This window comes from Cataglyphis hispanica, chromosome 12 (assembly GCF_021464435.1).
Source record: "Cataglyphis hispanica isolate Lineage 1 chromosome 12, ULB_Chis1_1.0, whole genome shotgun sequence".
Lineage (NCBI taxonomy): Eukaryota > Metazoa > Arthropoda > Insecta > Hymenoptera > Formicidae > Cataglyphis > Cataglyphis hispanica.
Genome location: NC_065965.1, coordinates 6297351 through 6315664, shown reverse-complemented (window position 1 = coordinate 6315664; position 18314 = coordinate 6297351). Strand labels below are relative to the sequence as shown.

The 18314-nt window shown below is 38.3% G+C and overlaps 1 protein-coding gene across 11 annotated transcripts in view; it reads right to left on the bottom strand.

The window, feature by feature from the left end:
• LOC126853649 (collagen alpha chain CG42342-like) overlaps positions 1–18314 on the bottom strand; it is a 135267-nt gene that overhangs the window by 3575 nt on the left and 113378 nt on the right. For 8 of the 11 annotated variants that reach the window (XM_050599544.1, XM_050599542.1, XM_050599543.1 and 5 more), the window contains 13 exons: positions 15199–15298; positions 13514–13602; positions 12930–13019; positions 12798–12842; positions 12159–12185; positions 11945–11980; positions 11274–11378; positions 10580–10624; positions 9792–9854; positions 3499–3525; positions 3226–3279; positions 2629–2655; positions 925–960 (listed from right to left, as the gene is read on the bottom strand). In XM_050599544.1, the coding sequence (XP_050455501.1) occupies positions 925–960; positions 2629–2655; positions 3226–3279; positions 3499–3525; positions 9792–9854; positions 10580–10624; positions 11274–11378; positions 11945–11980; positions 12159–12185; positions 12798–12842; positions 12930–13019; positions 13514–13602; positions 15199–15298 (744 nt within the window). The remainder of the gene's footprint in view (positions 1–924; positions 961–2628; positions 2656–3225; positions 3280–3498; positions 3526–9791; positions 9855–10579; positions 10625–11273; positions 11379–11944; positions 11981–12158; positions 12186–12797; positions 12843–12929; positions 13020–13513; positions 13603–15198; positions 15299–18314) is intronic. The other 3 variants (XM_050599548.1, XM_050599546.1, XM_050599552.1) reach the window with 2 other exon arrangements.

Genomic DNA, 18314 nt, shown 5'->3' with positions numbered 1-18314 from the left:
AATTGACGAACATCGCGATGATTTCCAAGAAATGAGAAAGCGACACGACAGCGCTCTCGTTGGCGCTTCGTTTCTCGAGCGTCTAATGTCTCCTCTAACATTATTCGCGCCTCTCGTCATTAAGCGCTTTCACGGAACGATGGTGGCAGCATATACAAATTCGTATGTACGCGCTAAGTGTGTTAGACCGCGTGGAACTTAGGAGTAGGCCTGTGTATATGTGTGAGGATGTTCTCCCCGTGTTTCCTACAACGAGAGCTTCCTTCGCTACATCTCCGTGACCTTGCAACACTGCGTGATCTCGCAGTCTTCTCGTCGTAAACGACGACGAAGGTGTCCCCGACGTGCTTGCAGCAATAGTCGTGAATAAAAGATACGCACGAGGATGCGAAAGAGCTGCTTTGATTTGATCGCTCCGAAAATTTACGAGCTTAAAATATGCTTTTATATCAATTTCAATCTAAGAGCGGAATAATAAAAATATATCATCTGAATCGAATGGATGGAACAGAAATTTCTCGACTCTTGCGGAACTAACGATGGTAATTAATTTCGGTTCTAGGTTGATGGTCCGATTTTACCGTAGTAAAGATAAACCAATCGACTAATGCCTCGCGAGAATCCGACGTGAGAGCTTCCTCCGTTAACTCGTCTGGACGTGCGTATGATTATATATCCGTTAGGAAGCGAACCATATATACTCGACTACGCGCTATCTCCCTCTCTCTCTCTCTCTCTTACGGTCTGTCGGTTATCGTTAGGCAAACAATCCCCCGTAAAGCATACGGGACGATCTAATCACGCCCGATCGCTTTCGCATCCTCGCGGGAAGAGCGGCAGTATATATGTATATAACGTGGATCGGCTCTCTGATATTGATGGCGTTGGAGAAACGTGAATACGTCGAATTAAGTCAATACTCACAGATTCGCCTTTGGCACCTTTCTCTCCCTTCGGTCCCTGGAATTGGTGAACACGGTCACAAATGGAATTTTAAGTCGTTTCGGCCGCGTTAGTTATCTTTTCGTTCTTTTTTTTTTTTTTTTTACACGCGCGCGAGACGGTCGTTCCAGAAAATCTTTCCAATGGAAGGAGGCTCGAGAATGGGTGCCACGTGTGACCTCCATGTCGCGTGTATATCGTCTCAGCGACGGCTTTTCCGTTGCCGTCGACTATCGAGTTGTGAGGGAAAGGAGATGGCTATCGATTCACGGGCCGAAACCACGGCCACGGCATTTCGAGTGGATCACTTGATTATTGCTCTTGCGATGAGAGATATGAGAGACGTCAATAAACCGAGAATATTTGATGTCAGTAAATAGCAGCGATACGAGAGAGAGATGGATAGATCTCTCCGTTTTAAATTATAATAGCAATAATTTCTGAGCAATTAAAGGAGATATTGTTAGTTGCAAAATTAAGATTTAATTATTTCATAAAACGTGACAGTCAAATTTTTAAAAGCATGACGCAAAAGGAGGATGTTGATGAAATATTAATAACTTTCTCTAGTTTTTTAAGTATATTAATGCCTTCTGTCTGCCGTTTATATTAAAATATTCACGCGAGAATGTGATATTAATATCATAAGGGCATGCTTTTAATTTAGTTATTTTAAATTTTCCAAAGGCAGAGAAAAAAGAACGGGTGTTGCAAGGTTTTAAATAAGAAATATCGTTCAGCCACCTGCGAAATATAGTTATACGTTCAGACGTGAAAGGGATTATCCTCCTTCAAATACTTTCCCATGCATTCAAGAGTATATACGAATGAGAGAAAGAGAGATAGAATCATTTTCGTTTATATGCTCTCGCATTGATTCGCATCGAGTGGTCACACGGGCACAGCTCGAGCATCCTTCCGGACACTCCAGAGAGAAGCACGAGGGAGTTGCGCGTTTCCCCCTCCATTATAATTCAGCCGTAAATTGTGATCGGTCGATCAAAGCCTCTCTAGCTCGATTATATATATCGAAGGAGTTGCGCGCGAGAATCTTTTATGTTGGTCTTAAATCGGTCAGCAGCTACTTGCGCATCTTATATTATTTTCGCGCGCAATGTCGTAAAAAATGATTGATAGTGCAAAATGTCAAACACTATTATTGAAAATATTATTAAAAATATTCAATACTAAACTATTATTGAAAATATTCAATGATATAGAAAGATATACAGGATGTCCCAGAATTACAACAAATTTTAGATAAAGGATTATAAAGGACATCAAAACAAGTCAATTTTGCCAAAGTTAGCCGAGTGCTAAAAATTCAAGTATCGAAGAAAATGCGCGCATCTCCAAATGTCACGAAGGCTTCTTGCGCGAGTGTATTTGATCGAGCGCGATACGCGCAAGATAAAGAAAGGAAAAAAAAAAAAAAAGAGTGCGAGAGAATGGATTTCGAACGAAAGAGGGAGAAAGGCGCAAGACGCTGGGCTCCATTCTCTTTTTGAAATCGGACGGAGGGAGTGAAAGGGAGGATTCTCTTTTCGATTATTTCTCTCTTTTTCCGAGACAGTCCCCGGGGTAGATCAGGCGGAATGTGTCGTCGTTACCCCGGGCTGGTCAGACCGTGTCAGATTGTGTCGCAGTCGCGCCGGAGGACGAGCGATAATCGAAAGCCAACTGTACCTCCGCGCCGGGAATCCCATCGGTACCCTGGGGACAAACACAGATCGACTCGTTAGCGTGTCTCTCTCTCTCTCTCTCTCTCTCGAGATGTAATCGAGTCAGTGGGTTGACTTGACGCACTCCTCAGACATGACTCGATTGCGGGTATCGGCGGACGATCTCGGGAATCTCGAGCGATGGGAAATACAGATTGAAAGATCACGATGGACGAATTGCGGTATTGAAATTCAATTGAATCACGGAAGGATCGGGAAACGATCCGCAAATTTGCGTTACACGTGTCGCGCGACGCAGGCGAGACTTTAAATTAAATCGTCGAAATTTTTATTTAATTCTCATTTATCGGCGGAATTCCGTCACTGAAGCATCCATTTAAATATAAAACAAGAAATCTGTCATTACATAAAAAAAAAAAAATTAAAAATATATGTACGATTTAATCGCTAAACTAGAAAATTACTTTTTGGTGAAGGGTAAGATTGCTTCGGAATAATATTCAGCTAAACTTCGACGTGCTCGATAAACATGAGTACGGACGATATCGCGCGTTAGACGGATCGGATTCGATAGTGGATAAATACTTGATGAAGGACTTACAGGCAATCCCGGGTCTCCCCTTTCGCCCTTCGTTCCTGGCTCGCCCTGCGCACCCTGAAAGTACGAAGAAATTTGACGTGCGCTTGACACTCGATTTGCTCTCGTACGTCAAGGAAGAAGACACGACGCTCGCGATTTTTTACTCGATCTAATTTCAGTCTGATCGTATCGCGTAACGACAAATGAGATAGCGAAACACGGAAATAGAGCGCGTCTGAATAAAAAGAGGAATAATTTATAGTGAAAACGGGGTCATCCCCGTGGGTCGCTCACCTTCATGCCGTCTAATCCTGGTGGTCCCTGAAAGGTAGAGGAAACCTCGTCAGATACACGGCAAAGCCCATGGATAATATCGAGCGTGTAATATTGTCGACAGCGATTTAAAACTATATGTCGTAGGGAAAAGGAGGGCATCTTTATTATTAGAGATAGCTCTTTTTAAACACCGCCCTCGAGTGTTTCAGGATCCTCGTTTAATCCTTCGTCGCGTCGATCGATCGGGACGCGCAAAAAATGCCAGCTGCACGTGGAAGAATATTTGCACAACGCCACGCTGTTTCGCTATATAAATACAGCCGCAGCTCTGTCGACCGGCAACCGGTTATACCTCGCAACTCTTGCCTGTGCGCGGTGAAGTTTCGAGACCTCTCGGATTTTCCAAATTAAGTTATAGTCGCGCTTGATGTGTCGATACAGAGATATTGGCCGGGGATATTCGATCGATTTTCATTGTAATGAAATTGCCCTCTATTGGATTCTATGCCCCGCTCCTGTTACAACGAATATCCGATCCTCTGTAAATATTTGAGGCGTAATTTGAGTAAATTTCTATATTCATTTCTAAATAGAGAGAGAACGTTTTGTGCTGCTCAAAAAACGATGTGCAAACATTTTTCTTCCTTCGCGAATGAAACTTAGCTGACGCGTAATGAATTAGATTCGTTTAGCTTCGCGTTTTACTCGTTGGCCATTTCAACTTCGAAACTCATTTTCAACCCCGGGTCGTCGCGAGATTATCTTTACCCTTCCCTGTTCGTATTATCAAAATTAATCCCCGAGACCGAGGCATACTGACAATCGAGGGCGGACGGCTTTGTGGAAGGTATAGAGCAAGGAGCTTGAGCAAAGTTCAGAGAGAAAAAAAAAAAAACAAAAAACTAGCGTACTTCGTAACGAAGCGTCGACGCTTTTGGCGCCTTTGTGTTTTCATCCTTTTTCCTTCATAGTATCTTAACTCTAAGGTAGCAAGATTAATCGTCGGCCTGAACGATCCGCCGATTATAAAGCCACCATCGTGGTCGCAGCAAATTAACACGTGTTAATTTCAGTTTTCTTTATCTTTAAATCTTTTCCTATTTTCAACTTGCAACTTGCGACAGATGCAAATACAAAGAGATAGAAGAAGATGAGAGAATTGATTTATCCAATGGATCGCAAACAGTCGTAGCACAATGCAAAGAAGCGAGATAATTATGTTACTGGATTATTATATATATATATGTGTGTGTGTGTAAAAGAGAGAAGAAGAGAGAAAGCATTAATCTCCTGGTAGGCAGTTTTAGAAGCAAAGGACACAGGCACATGCACATTCTGTTTATTAATCGGGACAATGTAAAACAAAACTGATGTTAGAGTCAGTATTCACATACGCATTCAATTAGATCGCCTTAGGTTGATCAGCTTAAGAGAGGAGAGCGCCGCCTTAACAATTAACGCACGCAGACAAACGTGTCTGGATTTATTGTGTGTGTGTGTGTGTGTTGTATGTATATATATACTACATATATAATATATACACACAGAGTGTCGTCTTATGATTATCGAACATCTCCCTCGTTATAGACTCTTCCCCGAACTTTCAACCTTCGGCGAAAATTTGATCAAATATTTGACAAGTAAAGTTTAAATTACATTTTCATTTAAGCAAAACTCATTTGAAATTATCGGAAAAATTAGCTGTTGCTATTTATACACTCTTAAAGTCAATCGGAGAAAACTCTTTAAGCGCTGATGTCAAGAAACTTGTCTCGTAATTAGATTTTCGTCAAATCTTTGTCAGGAAAAAAGAATCCATTTTAAATTCCTCAATAAGTTCGCAACAAAGAGGGCTTTCGGTATACAATGGATGACTGTCTATGTGTATATATCTGCATACGACACGCAGTTACGTGTACATATGGACTTTTTACTTGTACTTAACATTTACAGACATACACATACAAATGGGTATACAAGGCGAGTTCCCGAGTTTTGTCGACAAAACTTTCGGATTCTACCCGCTGAAACGAATGGATACTTTTATCTCGTTTCACCGAAATTTCCCCGAAGACGGGAGTATATCGAAACGGGGCATTAAGAAAACTGTAGATCTCCTTGCTTCGTAAGATCGAATTATTGCAGATATTATGGATTTGCATTCGATTATCTCATCAATATCGAGAAAGAGAGAAATGTTCGCCAGCAAAGAATTGCATTTAGTAAAAATAAAATTCAATTTGTTCTAGCGTCGTGAAGAAACTTTTTTTGTCGACAGGCTCGAGACAAGCGCCTCGTATATTTATATACATATCATCGATTTATTTACGCATTAAAACGCGACCACGTTCCTCACGCGTTTCTCGCCACGCATACGTCCCTTCGTGTTTATGTTTATGTATGTATATTCCCGAGAGTATACATGAGCGTTTGTATACATATACGATGTACGTTTGTGTACATGTGTACGTTTATGCATATGTGTATGTGTGGGATGCGTCATACACTTTACACGCATTGGAGAGTCATTGTCATCAAATAGAGTTGTCGTTGACGGAGCTTCGTTCACGCTCTCCCATCCAGTTATCCTCTTAGACTATATTTAATTTATTGTTTTGAAGTGTACACACACACAAGGGTTAGAAGTGTGTTAGCGTCGCTCGTAATCCGTAATAGACGATACATCGATTGTGACGGCGCGCGGCGAAATTACCGTTACACATCGTTATATTCTACACTGTACATTCTCTTTTTGTTCTGTATTTTCAGATGTCGAGGATAGACGCGTGAAGTTAAATTTGACGTAAATACAATCGTATTTTTTTAGATGATTTTTTTTTTTTTTCAAAAAATTAGTTATTAACAATTCTTGAAAATTCTACTTAAATAATTTTAGCTTTATTGGGGAGTCTTTTTTATATTAGAATTTTAACATTTCTTTTGCGTTACTCGAATTAATTTCTGTATCATATGTATATAATAAGATTTCGTCTATCCTCCACAATGAATAATACCTTTCCTAGATATTGAGATCATCTTTCAAGATGCTTCGCTATCGGCATCTCGTTGTACTTCGGATAAGATTCTTATATAGGCCAAGTAATTATCTCTACCAGTAATTACATCTTACATGTATTTTACGATATCGAGATTCTTCCGGATTTTCCAGCATGTGCAAAATATTCTTGAAAAGCTTGTTAGCTTGAGATTTATTTAACTTTATCGCCGAGGAACGCTCGCCAAAGTTATCGACTATCATAGACGCATTGTATGAACATTTAGTTGACGGCTAATTTATCACCGACAAGAATGTCGCGCCGACTTTTTTATTGATTAGAAACGTCATATCGTGTTTCTCACAGCTTTATCAAAGTTCCACAGGACAATATCGCAAACTATCGATACTGCATTTTAGCACACCCGACGGGATAGTGGCGAAAAAGCCGAAAGAGCAGACGTGAGAAAGAAAGAGAGAGAAAGAGAGATGGGTATTTTCTCCTACTTGTTATTCGCGGCGGCCAGCCACGGAAACGATTCTACTACTGTTCGCCGAACGCGAAATTTCCTCGCGACCGATGTTCGTGCGCAATATCACCAACGTTTCCCACGACTCTCATAAAAGGTCTTGCCGAATATAAGTGGCCGAATACACTACCTTTCTTCCCGTTTTCTCTCTTTCTTTTTAGCTGCTGCTTCTTTATGCAAGCTTTATGCAAGCGCTTTATGCAATGATTTAAAACACATCCAGCTGTTCTGCGCAAGAGAAAAGCCGCTTTTAGCGAATTTAATTATCAAAATAGTTTTTTTATTTCTTTTCTTTTTACTGAGACGCGCGTTTGGATCTCGAGCAGCAAATCGCAAACGTCACCGAGATTTCTCCTGATAAAACCACGCTGATATTATCAAGTAAATCACTAAAGTTTTTATTGCGATATATATGTGTATGATGTAATTTCATTTTTATTTATCGTAATTTATCGCGGAAAAATGTCCTGATTTCTCGCCTTCGACGTCATAATTTAATACGATTATTTAATACGAGCAGTGCGTTGTTTTTTTTTTTCTTTTTCGATCAGGCATCTTAATTTTATTCCCTCTTCTATTTTTTTTTTTTCCTATTAATATGTCTTATGGAATTCTCCCGACGTTACGTTCCCGTACGGAATACTTGATGGTTCATGAAATGCGACTGGAATACTACGAAGAAATGTAGAACGAAGAGGAATCATGATAAATGGCTGGGTTATTATTAGGCGCCGGCGATGCTGCGAGAGCGAGCTTTCGTTAAGTACAAGCCGACTGAATTATTCTCAGGAGAGGCACAACGGAAAAGTGGATTTTGCCAGACAAAGGGACAGGCTGAAAATTGTTTCTCAAGGCTTGCTAAGTCAATTTAGACGAAAATTAAACTTTCAACTTTCGATACACGTTTCTTGATCAATATAATTACGCCTTCACACATTTAACTTTTAATTTAATTTTTTTTTTTTTTATTCAAGAAACATATTTTATTCTAAACAAACTTTTAATCGGATCGGAAAAAGGACACTCCTGAGGTTTTATGTAAATCTATGCAAATTTCTAGAATACAATTCAAAAATAAAATATCGCATAATTACCGAAGAATGTTTACTAATATTTCATATGATGCACGCATGATTCGTAATGTAAAATGACATCATATACCCTACTTTATTACTATAAATAGTGCGATAATTAAAGCGTTGGCTTTACGTTTTATTCGATAAGATAAAGGAGTTCTTCTTACGCTAATGACTCATTTCGGGGGAGAATGGAATCCGTACGTCTTTTCAATATACGCCGATGATACAAAATTTAGCGGGATGGTGACAGTTTATCTTTCTTATTGTTAGATCTACCAAACTCTCTAAGTATACCTGCGCTTGTGATCGAGAATCTGTTCTCGATCGGCGCAATCGGCTCTCACTATTGGCCGATACGTAGAGTAAATTAAGAGGACGGATGGTGGTGTGTGATACGCGTAATGTGTGATCGAGAGCGAGCAATTTATTTTGAAAGTATATTTCAAGTATATCATTAAAATAGATACACGCGGCATCACGATCTTTTTGCGCTTAAGAATTAATCGTTAAATTCATTATTTTCTCAAATCTGATTTATTAGGAGCCTTTTGTAAAATAAGCGGCTCTGTTATACGCGATATCAGATATACAGGATGTGTCAGATTTACAGAATGATATTCTAGAAAAGAATTGGAATCAAAAATTTATAATCGATAATTTCAAAATGTGCGATTTAAATTTACGGAGGAAAATAATAATAAAAATTTTCCCAAATTCATCACAGAGAGGAGAGGGGAATGCGCCTTTCCTAAAATATTTTTGAGAAATCATCGAACATCCTGTATAGCTCATCGATCCAATTGACGCGATTCTCACTTACGATCAATCTCGAGGAAATTTTAACACACTGGAAGACGTTTCTTCCGCATTCCTGTAGTCTTCATCATCGTTAGACATCGGCGCGATTTAAATCGCTCGAATCGCGACGAATTTACACTCCGCGTGTGTAAATGTTGCGGAAATTTACGATCGCAAGCTAGAGGAGATTTATATTCGACTTGTACGCTTCGTTCTCGAGCGAAGCGACGACGAAGTCGCGCGTGGATAGATGTGAGCGAATATTCTTTCGGAACGGGCAGAGAATATGTACGCTTGAAGTACAACGATATATATATATATATATATATATATATATATATATATATATATATCGCTTTTCGATGCCGAAGAAAACGCGCGACCTCGACGTGCCGAGGCCGTAAGGATCTCGAGTCTCAAACCCTAGAGAGTGTTGAGTTTTACGTTAAGAGACACCTTAACATTGAATTTAACAGCAGTGATCAGTGGCCTGGCAGAAGAGATCGATCGACGGTATTTGAAATCCGTCTCGTGGGGAAGGAGATGGCGAAAGAATCCGATCCGCGGGGTCCAGCAGCTGATTCCGGGACATCGCGCGGATTCTAAACAATCTAAGCATGTCGATGACAGTCGCGATGTTTACGCCTCCTCTCAAATTGCCACTCTCGTGATGATGACCGTCACACCGCTCCCTCTTCCTTCAGTCCTTGTTGTATATATGTATGTACACGCAAGACGCACGCAGGCAGGTGCTCTCTCGAGAGGCGATCGAGAGGCGGCCGGCCAGGCTACGTTGGGCTACTGTCGCGCGCGATAATATAAACGCACTTATCGGCTTATTATCAGCGAATTCCGCGGCGGTAACGCCAGGTAACGATGGCGTTAGGAGCGGGAGGTCCGCGTTCTTACCATGGCGCCAGGTTTCCCGGAATCCCCGGGTTTTCCGGACTCTCCCCTCAGTCCCATGGGGCCCTGAAAGTAGATAGACAAACCGCCTATCAGCATATCTCGATTTGGCACGGTTTGGCGATACCGCGCGCAGATTGGCGGTCGCAACTTGGAGCTACCGCTCGGAGCACGTCTATGCTTGTATTTGTATTGTTTATATCGTTTTATCATGCAGAGATTGTGTATACCTTCGTACATTTGCGCACGCACCTCTTCCCGTCTTTCTTTCTCGTGTGTGTACCTACTTTGTTCTGGCAATAAAGTCCTATTCATGTTAATTATACCACGTGCCACAATACTTTGTAGTCCCTTTCAGTCTCTAATTTTTTTTGCAAAAAATATATAAAAGAAATAATTTAAATTTATAAAAGAAATAAATTTAAATGCTACACGCACACTTAAGATATATGTTAATTATATTTGTAAACGTGATTTTTATAATAATATCTATTTTATGGATATAATAATATTTTATAAGACTCATTATTTTCGAAATATATCATAAATCGCATAAAGTTTACTTAAAACGGACTGAAAGGGATGAGACCGTTATACGTTGAATTTTTCGGATCGTGATTTTTACGGAAAAAGCGAAGACAGGATTGTAGGATACAGGGACTCTCTTTCGGAGAATATCCGGCGGATATTCGCGTCCCGTTCGTCTTCCTGCATCCGCGTTTAGGGCGTGCTTAAGGCTACGCGTGTGTGCGTGTGTGCGTGCGTGTGTAATCTGGAGAGAAAATACGTACGGGCAGTCCCATCGGACCAGGATCTCCTTTGGCACCCTTCTCTCCCTGCAACGTGAAAAAAGAAAAGGGCGACGCGTGAGAACGGGTATACCCGCATCGCGATGGTGTCGCGCACGCAAAAAGGTCATCTCACAAAGATCACCGACGCGAATAGCTTCACGCCTCGGAAGTCACATCGCAAAACGCGATCTTTCTCGCCAAGGGCGCTCGAATAATTACGGCGCGTCTACTACTGCTCTTCGCTGGTTCTTTCCTTGACTTATCTCTGTATATGTCGTTCAATTTAATTATTTAACTTTTAATCTCATATATATGATAAAAAGAATATCAGTAAATTAAAATTTCAGGAAGAATGCATTTTTCCCTTACTTAACTTGCTACTAATTTTTTATTATTTACTACAGCATATGGGATAAACTAATAAAAACAAAAAAAATACTAACACGATATTGTTGTCATAACTGAGCTTGTGGTTACGTTTTTTAGATTCAATAATAATATGACATATGCACTTAAAAAGTTTTTACACTGTTTTTGTACTCAAAAAAGCGATACAGCAATAGGTCGATTTTGTTATTCGATATTTACAACCCCGGAAAGAGAAAGAATTCGCTTATTTTCGATCGCGTAACTTGTTTTTTTTAACATTGTATGTGTGATATATGCAATCAACAGATAGATAATAGTTACTGACAGAATCGCCCTTGGCGCCGTCGTGTCCTCTGTCACCCTTGATGCCAGGTGGACCCTGCAGTCCGGGAGTACCAGCGGGTCCTGGAGGTCCAGGTGGACCCATTATCTATATATCGACAATGCCACAAATTAAAAACATTTATAATCAATAATATAATTGATAATATAAAATATTTATTTAATTTTGAATTCTGAAATCTTCGTATATTAAATACATGACAATTATTACGACATTGATCGTAATCATATTATTATCATTAATATGATGTAATGATATCGTAACAATTGCATTGTTTTTTAAAAATACCGATAAACGAAACAATTGTTTCCATCATTTTCTAAAAATACCGATCCCCATAAACGTAAACCGTAAAAGCGGAAAATACAAACGGATTTTGCTCAACAATTTTTATAGCCCTTTGGGAAAATTGCTTTATAATCTCCATAAATCGCCGCAAAGGGTTACATAACTCCATAAAACGCGGCCATAGCGGGGTATAAAGTCGATGCCGCAATAGCGACGCGGTCGAAAATTTAAAAGCGGCTCGAACACGGCAGCGAGGCGATATTGTTCAACGATATTTCTTTACACATGGATGGGACACATTTCCATATCGTGCATGAAACATTAACTGGAATGTAAGTCGTAAGATTATTCGCGAGATAACTTACCACTTCCCCGGCATTCATCTCGAACGTGCCGTCTCCCTGCGAACAAACGTGCGTTTTGACAAGTTTACACGTGCGTTAATATCACGTTACACGCTATTCGATGTATTAAACATAAGCTTTTTCGAGTATCCTTCCTTCGATCGTGCGACACCTTTCGTTGCACGATCGAAGATGAAAGGATACGAAAATATCTTGGACATAAACTGTCACATACCTGTCTTCGCCTGAGCTTTTTGTACTTCTATGGGTGGAAGGCCGATGTCCCGCCATGAAAAGAAAATTTATTCTATCGTCAGATTCTGTTTAACACACGTCAAAACACCGCAGTTTCGTATTTATCGCGGATTTTATTGTGACGAAAATACGATAATATCGAGAAGGTACAGCATTTACAGCAGCTGCGTTCATCGTGAACGATCAGCAGAAAAGATATACTGGCATTATTTTTTGATAATAGAATCTTGCTAAAAAAAATTAATCGAATAAAATTAATTTTTGCGAAATTGCTTTTATGAGATCATATTTTCTATACGCAATTCAATACGATATATATCATGGCATTAAATATGGAAAAAAATGGAAATGTGATTGAAAATTACAGAGTGTTGTATAATCATCTATAATTCATTGTGTAAAATTCGTTATATTCTCTTTTATTATTTATTTATATATATATATATATATATTATTTTTTTTTTTTTTCATGTATGTTCTCTTGTATTATTCTTTTTTTTTTTATATAATTCTTTATTCAAGAAATTGAGAGAGATCATTTATCATTTCAATTTTAATATCAAAATATGTAGTGAAATGTGATTTGATAAACGCAAGCAACATTGAAAAATGTACTCACCGATTCGCCTTTCTCTCCCTTTTCGCCTTTCATCCCAGGATAGCCCTGTCGACGGACAAAAATCGCATAAGACAGAATATATACGATAAGAGAAATTGTGTTGAAACGTGACTTTACGGGCAATTTACGTACCGGTGGGCCGGGTAGACCCGGAGGTCCCATAAGACCTGGAGGACCGATGTCGCCGTAGTCACCCTTTTCACCTTTGGGTCCAGATATTCCCTAAAGAGAGACAGACGAGCGTGGTATACGTAAAATATTACAGATTCACTCTCCCTTAATTCCGAGAAACTTCTCAACGTACTTTCGCGCTTGTATTCTAAATAAATTCCGCACACAATGTACATTTAATTTATGATAATAATATATAATTTATACGAAAAATATGACGGGTGAGAGAAATGTCTTTGTGCGGCAAAAAATATGGGCCAAATAATACATAATATGCTATATACATGAATTTAATTTCCTATATCAAATTTCTTCCTTAATTCAATATATATATATATATATATATATATATATATATATATATATATAATATGTATAACATAAAATAAACGCTAATAACGTTATGCACGGACAACAAAAGGGATGTTAAATTTTCGCCACCTTTGTGAAACACGTGGCGTGTAATGTCTACTGAATATTACATCGGCAAGACTGTGGGAGACGAGGAGATTTTGGGGAACATTTCTCATTTGCGTCCTACTTACCGGTAATCCTGGGGGTCCTTGAATACCGGGATCGCCGTCGGTACCGTTGAGCCCCGGCAAGCCCTGCGTCCCCGCCTCTCCCTTGGGCCCTGAAAAGCGAATTTACCGGCCATGAGACCACGCCGGTTGTTCGCTCGCCGAAGTTAGATTAATTTGCGCGCGCGCGATCGATGTAATTCTCGCAATTCCGTAAACGCGTGCGCGTGGCAAGAAAGGACACCCCCTCCTCCCCCTCTTTATCTGGCCACTTCGCCTTCCTCTTTCGTCGTATCTTTACTTCTCGACTTCTCATTTCGCCCCGAGTGATTCTTCGTGCCGGGAATACTTCCGGTGTGTTTATCCCGTCTCGAAAGAATGACTTTCCTCGAGAGACACTCGATGTTTATTATTGTCGATCCAAGTATCGAGGATCTTTAAATATACACGCGCGAGTTTTCTCTTCTTAAGTACTTTTAACGATGGATGTGAAAGACAACTTTCGATATATCTGTACTGGATTTATCATTTTTGTCTATAGAAATAAAAATGTGATTGAGTGATGTTCTTTTGTATATATTGACAAATCAATCTCATGCTTAGTTTGTATGTCGCTTTTAAAGTGACAGTCAATGAAATATTGAGAATAAATTAATATCTTTGGTATATCTATACATACATTCTATGCCGATACTTTGATTGACGTTATGAAAGGCATTCATCAAAAATCTGTCACGCCGATTATCCTTTAATGTTTGTCAATAAATACGCAATAACATTAATATAACAATGAATAAATAAATATTGTATGTGTGATGGTCCACTTTACAAAGGAATATTCAATTAAATCTTCCATTTAATACACAAACGAATTAATATTACATAAATCAAAGTTATTAACTTTTGATTAAAATTTTTCGCGAAAGACGAAGTCGAAGTGTTACATTGGAAAGAGATTGGAGGGGGTACGGCCACAAATTTTTTTTTTCCCAGAGACCAACGCGCTGGGTCGTTTTCAAGTTTCGTGAGAGAACTTTCCGAATCGTTTTGCCATTAAACATCTTTAAAAGTTGAACAGGAAACTCTAAATTGATCTTACGCCCGCGTGTCCATTGCACTTGCATCATTTCCTATACGTTCGTATAATCAGGTGAAAGAATAGGATCTTTTAATATAAAATCCTATTTTTTACATACAATTATATCAGATATCAGTAGATGAAAATGCAATTTCGTTAATCTAATGACAATTAAATGGAGCGAAGCGAGTCGGAAATTCGCGGCGTTCATCTTTCTAGAAGAAATTTTTGATGTGTCATAAATGTTAACTTCCCTCACATATACAAGCTGATACAATTTAACAAAAAGGAAAAAAAAAATATATCTTGGCGTATCCATTTAAAAATTGATTAGCAGCATTAATCATCCACCACGCGCAAAATATTCGTTTAAAAAGTGGCTATTGTGCTGCTAACCATCGTTATGAAAAAACTTACGAATTGTCATAATTTTTTCATGCACGAGTGCACGGAGCGGAGAGGCGCGGCCGAAGGTACGAAGGACGAGGAAACGGCGAATCTTCGTGGGAAGGAGTCCCACGAAGAGTCCCCGTATCCTGGCCACGAGGTAAGAGAGCGGACGCGTTCTCTCGGCGCTTATTCTCTCGTTTATCCCGTCAATTTGCCGCCGCGTTAGGACGGTATTATCTACCTGATAAACCCGCATCTCCCTTGGCGCCCTTTTCGCCCTTCGGACCCGGTAGGCCGAGAATACCCCTCGCCAATGTCACACCGCTCTCACCCTTGAAACCCTACAATGATACTGCAAGGTCAGATCCAACCAGGTCCTCCATGTGCGCTGTCAATTTTTGCTTTGCTTCTACAACGAAGCGTTAATCTGTCTTCTTTTAGAGAGGAAGGAGAGGAGGATGGGATGATGCCTCGAGATCTACGTCGATAATATCGGTCGATTTTGGCACTGAATATCGATTAAATTTTATCATTTTTGTCATCAACATAATTTCGAGTTTGCATGATTTGTCGTTCGATATTTTCAGAACCAAGATCGTCCAGCTACTTTTTTTTTTACACTACACAATTAAACGCTCTTGTGATTTAAACAAATATCGATGTTTACTTTGTGACGTAGACAACAACTACTAATATTCATGCAACTAGGAAGGACTCGTTAGTGGGTTCAAATTTAATAGAAAATTGGAGGCTACTGGTATTTCTCTTTCTCTCTTTCTCTCTCTTGCTTCCTGATAACATCTGTGGTGTGATTTATATAAATTATAATTACAACCTTTAATTACAATTTGTAAAATCAGTTCTGCTGGATTAATAGGATTCTTTTTTGTTCGCAAAACGCAAAAAGATATCCCATAAATTTTCGACATATCTGGCAGTTTTAAAAAGTTTTCAATTTCATTCATTAAAAAAATTATGCACTATAATTTAGACACTTTGAAATACGATTAATAAATCAATATCATAATAAAATATAAAGCTCTTTATTTAAATTTAGATAATAATTAAAATTTAATGCTATATTAATGAAAAATATGAGAAAAATTGATTATGAGAGAGAAAGAGAGAAGACGAATGAGGAATAAGACACACAGACAGAAAAAAAGTATTACATAAAAATTAATATTGCGCGTATAGACGAGCGTAGATAGAGACGTCATGATCGCGACAGAATAAGCTACATACTTTGACAGATTTGGAATACTTACGCGATAGCCTGCAGGCGCTTGCGATCGCCGGTTGATAAGGTTGCGAGAGCCTCAACACAACAACAAGCCGAGGGGTAGTAGTGGTTATTAGTGATTAGTGAATCGAACCGACACACGGGGGAGAAGTAGTGAGGATGTTGTTACTCGCTACATAAACACAAATTAGTTACACAAGCTACGTACACTACACGCCGAGGATCTCTACTAATTAATTGTACAAACACACACACACACACACATACATACTGTCAAATATCGATCGATATCGCTCCAAAAAAGGATTGCGACAAGTATAATGATCAACGAAAATCTCTTTCAGATGTTTAGACACACATTGTAGAGTATAATTTTTTTTTCTCCTTAAATTGAGAAAAATTTTTAATATTAAATATCTTACTAGAAAAATTTTTAATTAAGCTTCTTTTTCCAAACTCAATTTAAAATAAATAAAAAATAAACTAAAGATTTATTTTATAAGGATAAAAAGTTTTGATTTTTCAGAAAAAAATCGACATCGCAAATTGTCCGTCTTTAAAATGTGTTTGGATAAGTTTTAGAGCACCCTATATATACGTTGACAGTAGTTAAGTGTACACTTGGCCGCGGCTTTGCAATCGGGACGCACGCAGCGCATCCAAATCCCGAGTCCGCGTCTCGTTAGAGAGGCAAATGGAGCGGACAGGGCGAAGTTGCGAGCGAGTTTGCTTCGTGGTCGAATGGCGAATTTTACGGTTCGATGAGTCAGAGGTAAGTATCGCTGGCGGACATGTATATCCGCGAGTTTAACGTCGCGGTTCGACCGTCAAAGTTGCTCCGAAGGGTAATTCTCAGCGCGCCAAACTTACTGCATTTGCAATTGGCCCTGTCGCGTTACAAGATCGCGTTGATTTTGCATTTAATTTCCTTTATTATAAATTTTCATTGGTTCGTGGGAATCAACAATAAAAAAAATGTATTTATCTCAAGAACATTCTCTTCAAGAAAAAAAAAAAAAAACTTATTTTTATGGAATAAAAAATATATGAGATTACTTTTTATTTTTGACGCAATAAAAAATTTACTAAACTTTATCATGTATTTTTAAGTTGCATCTTAATTCCATTTATTCTAGGCATTGAATATATTTTTCTATCAAAAGTTGCGAAACGCACGGAGATATTCGTTTTTTCACGCATTAGACTAAATTCTGTCGCGTTTTAAATATTTCACATCATAAATTTTGCCATCAAAAGTATTTCCCGATCGCTAAGTATCTCGTTGCAAAAAAAACCGCTCAATGTAAATTCGCAAAAATAAAATATATTCAAAGCACATAGAATTTTTTTAATAATTTCTAAATGGAATAAAGTACTCTTTTTGCTCGTAAATTGGCTAATTTCAGGTGTTACTTCATATTTAGCATGTTTAAAAATTAATATCGTTACTCTATATAAAATTTCAGAAGGAAAAAAATCATTTGATAGAATCGTACTTTTTGTGCAAGTGTAATTTATTTTCTTATGAAAAATTTTTTCTTTCAAATAATTGAAAGCTTCTTCGAATAAATCAACTATTTAAGAAATATACTGATTTTCTCTTTCTCTCTTCATATATTGTAAAATGTTAATATAATATATAAAATACTGACAGACGTACGATAATAATAATAATAAAAAGTAAAAGCAACCGTATGGAATTAAATTTTTTGTTAAACCATGACAGACTATCTAATTTTTTTTTTTTTATTTCTATTAGTAATATTTCCGAAAATATTAAATTATATTTAATTACATTTCTGAAATATTAAATATTAAATTTTATATTAAATTTTTGCCTCACTGAAACTAATAAAACTATGTTAAAACAATCACATTTCTATATGAAAAAAATAAATCTAAAAAAATTTATGTTTCTTATAATCAAAATTGCATCGATAAAATTATATTCAGTCAAGAGTTTCAGTTAACAATTTCAAACACATTAAATGTCACGGTGGTCGCTGGCGACCGGCAAAATCAGGCTGACGTGTCTCATTAATTTACGGTCGAACCACGAGCGTGTAGGAAATTACATGTATCGTCAATATAGAGTCACTTAACAAGGCAACTAT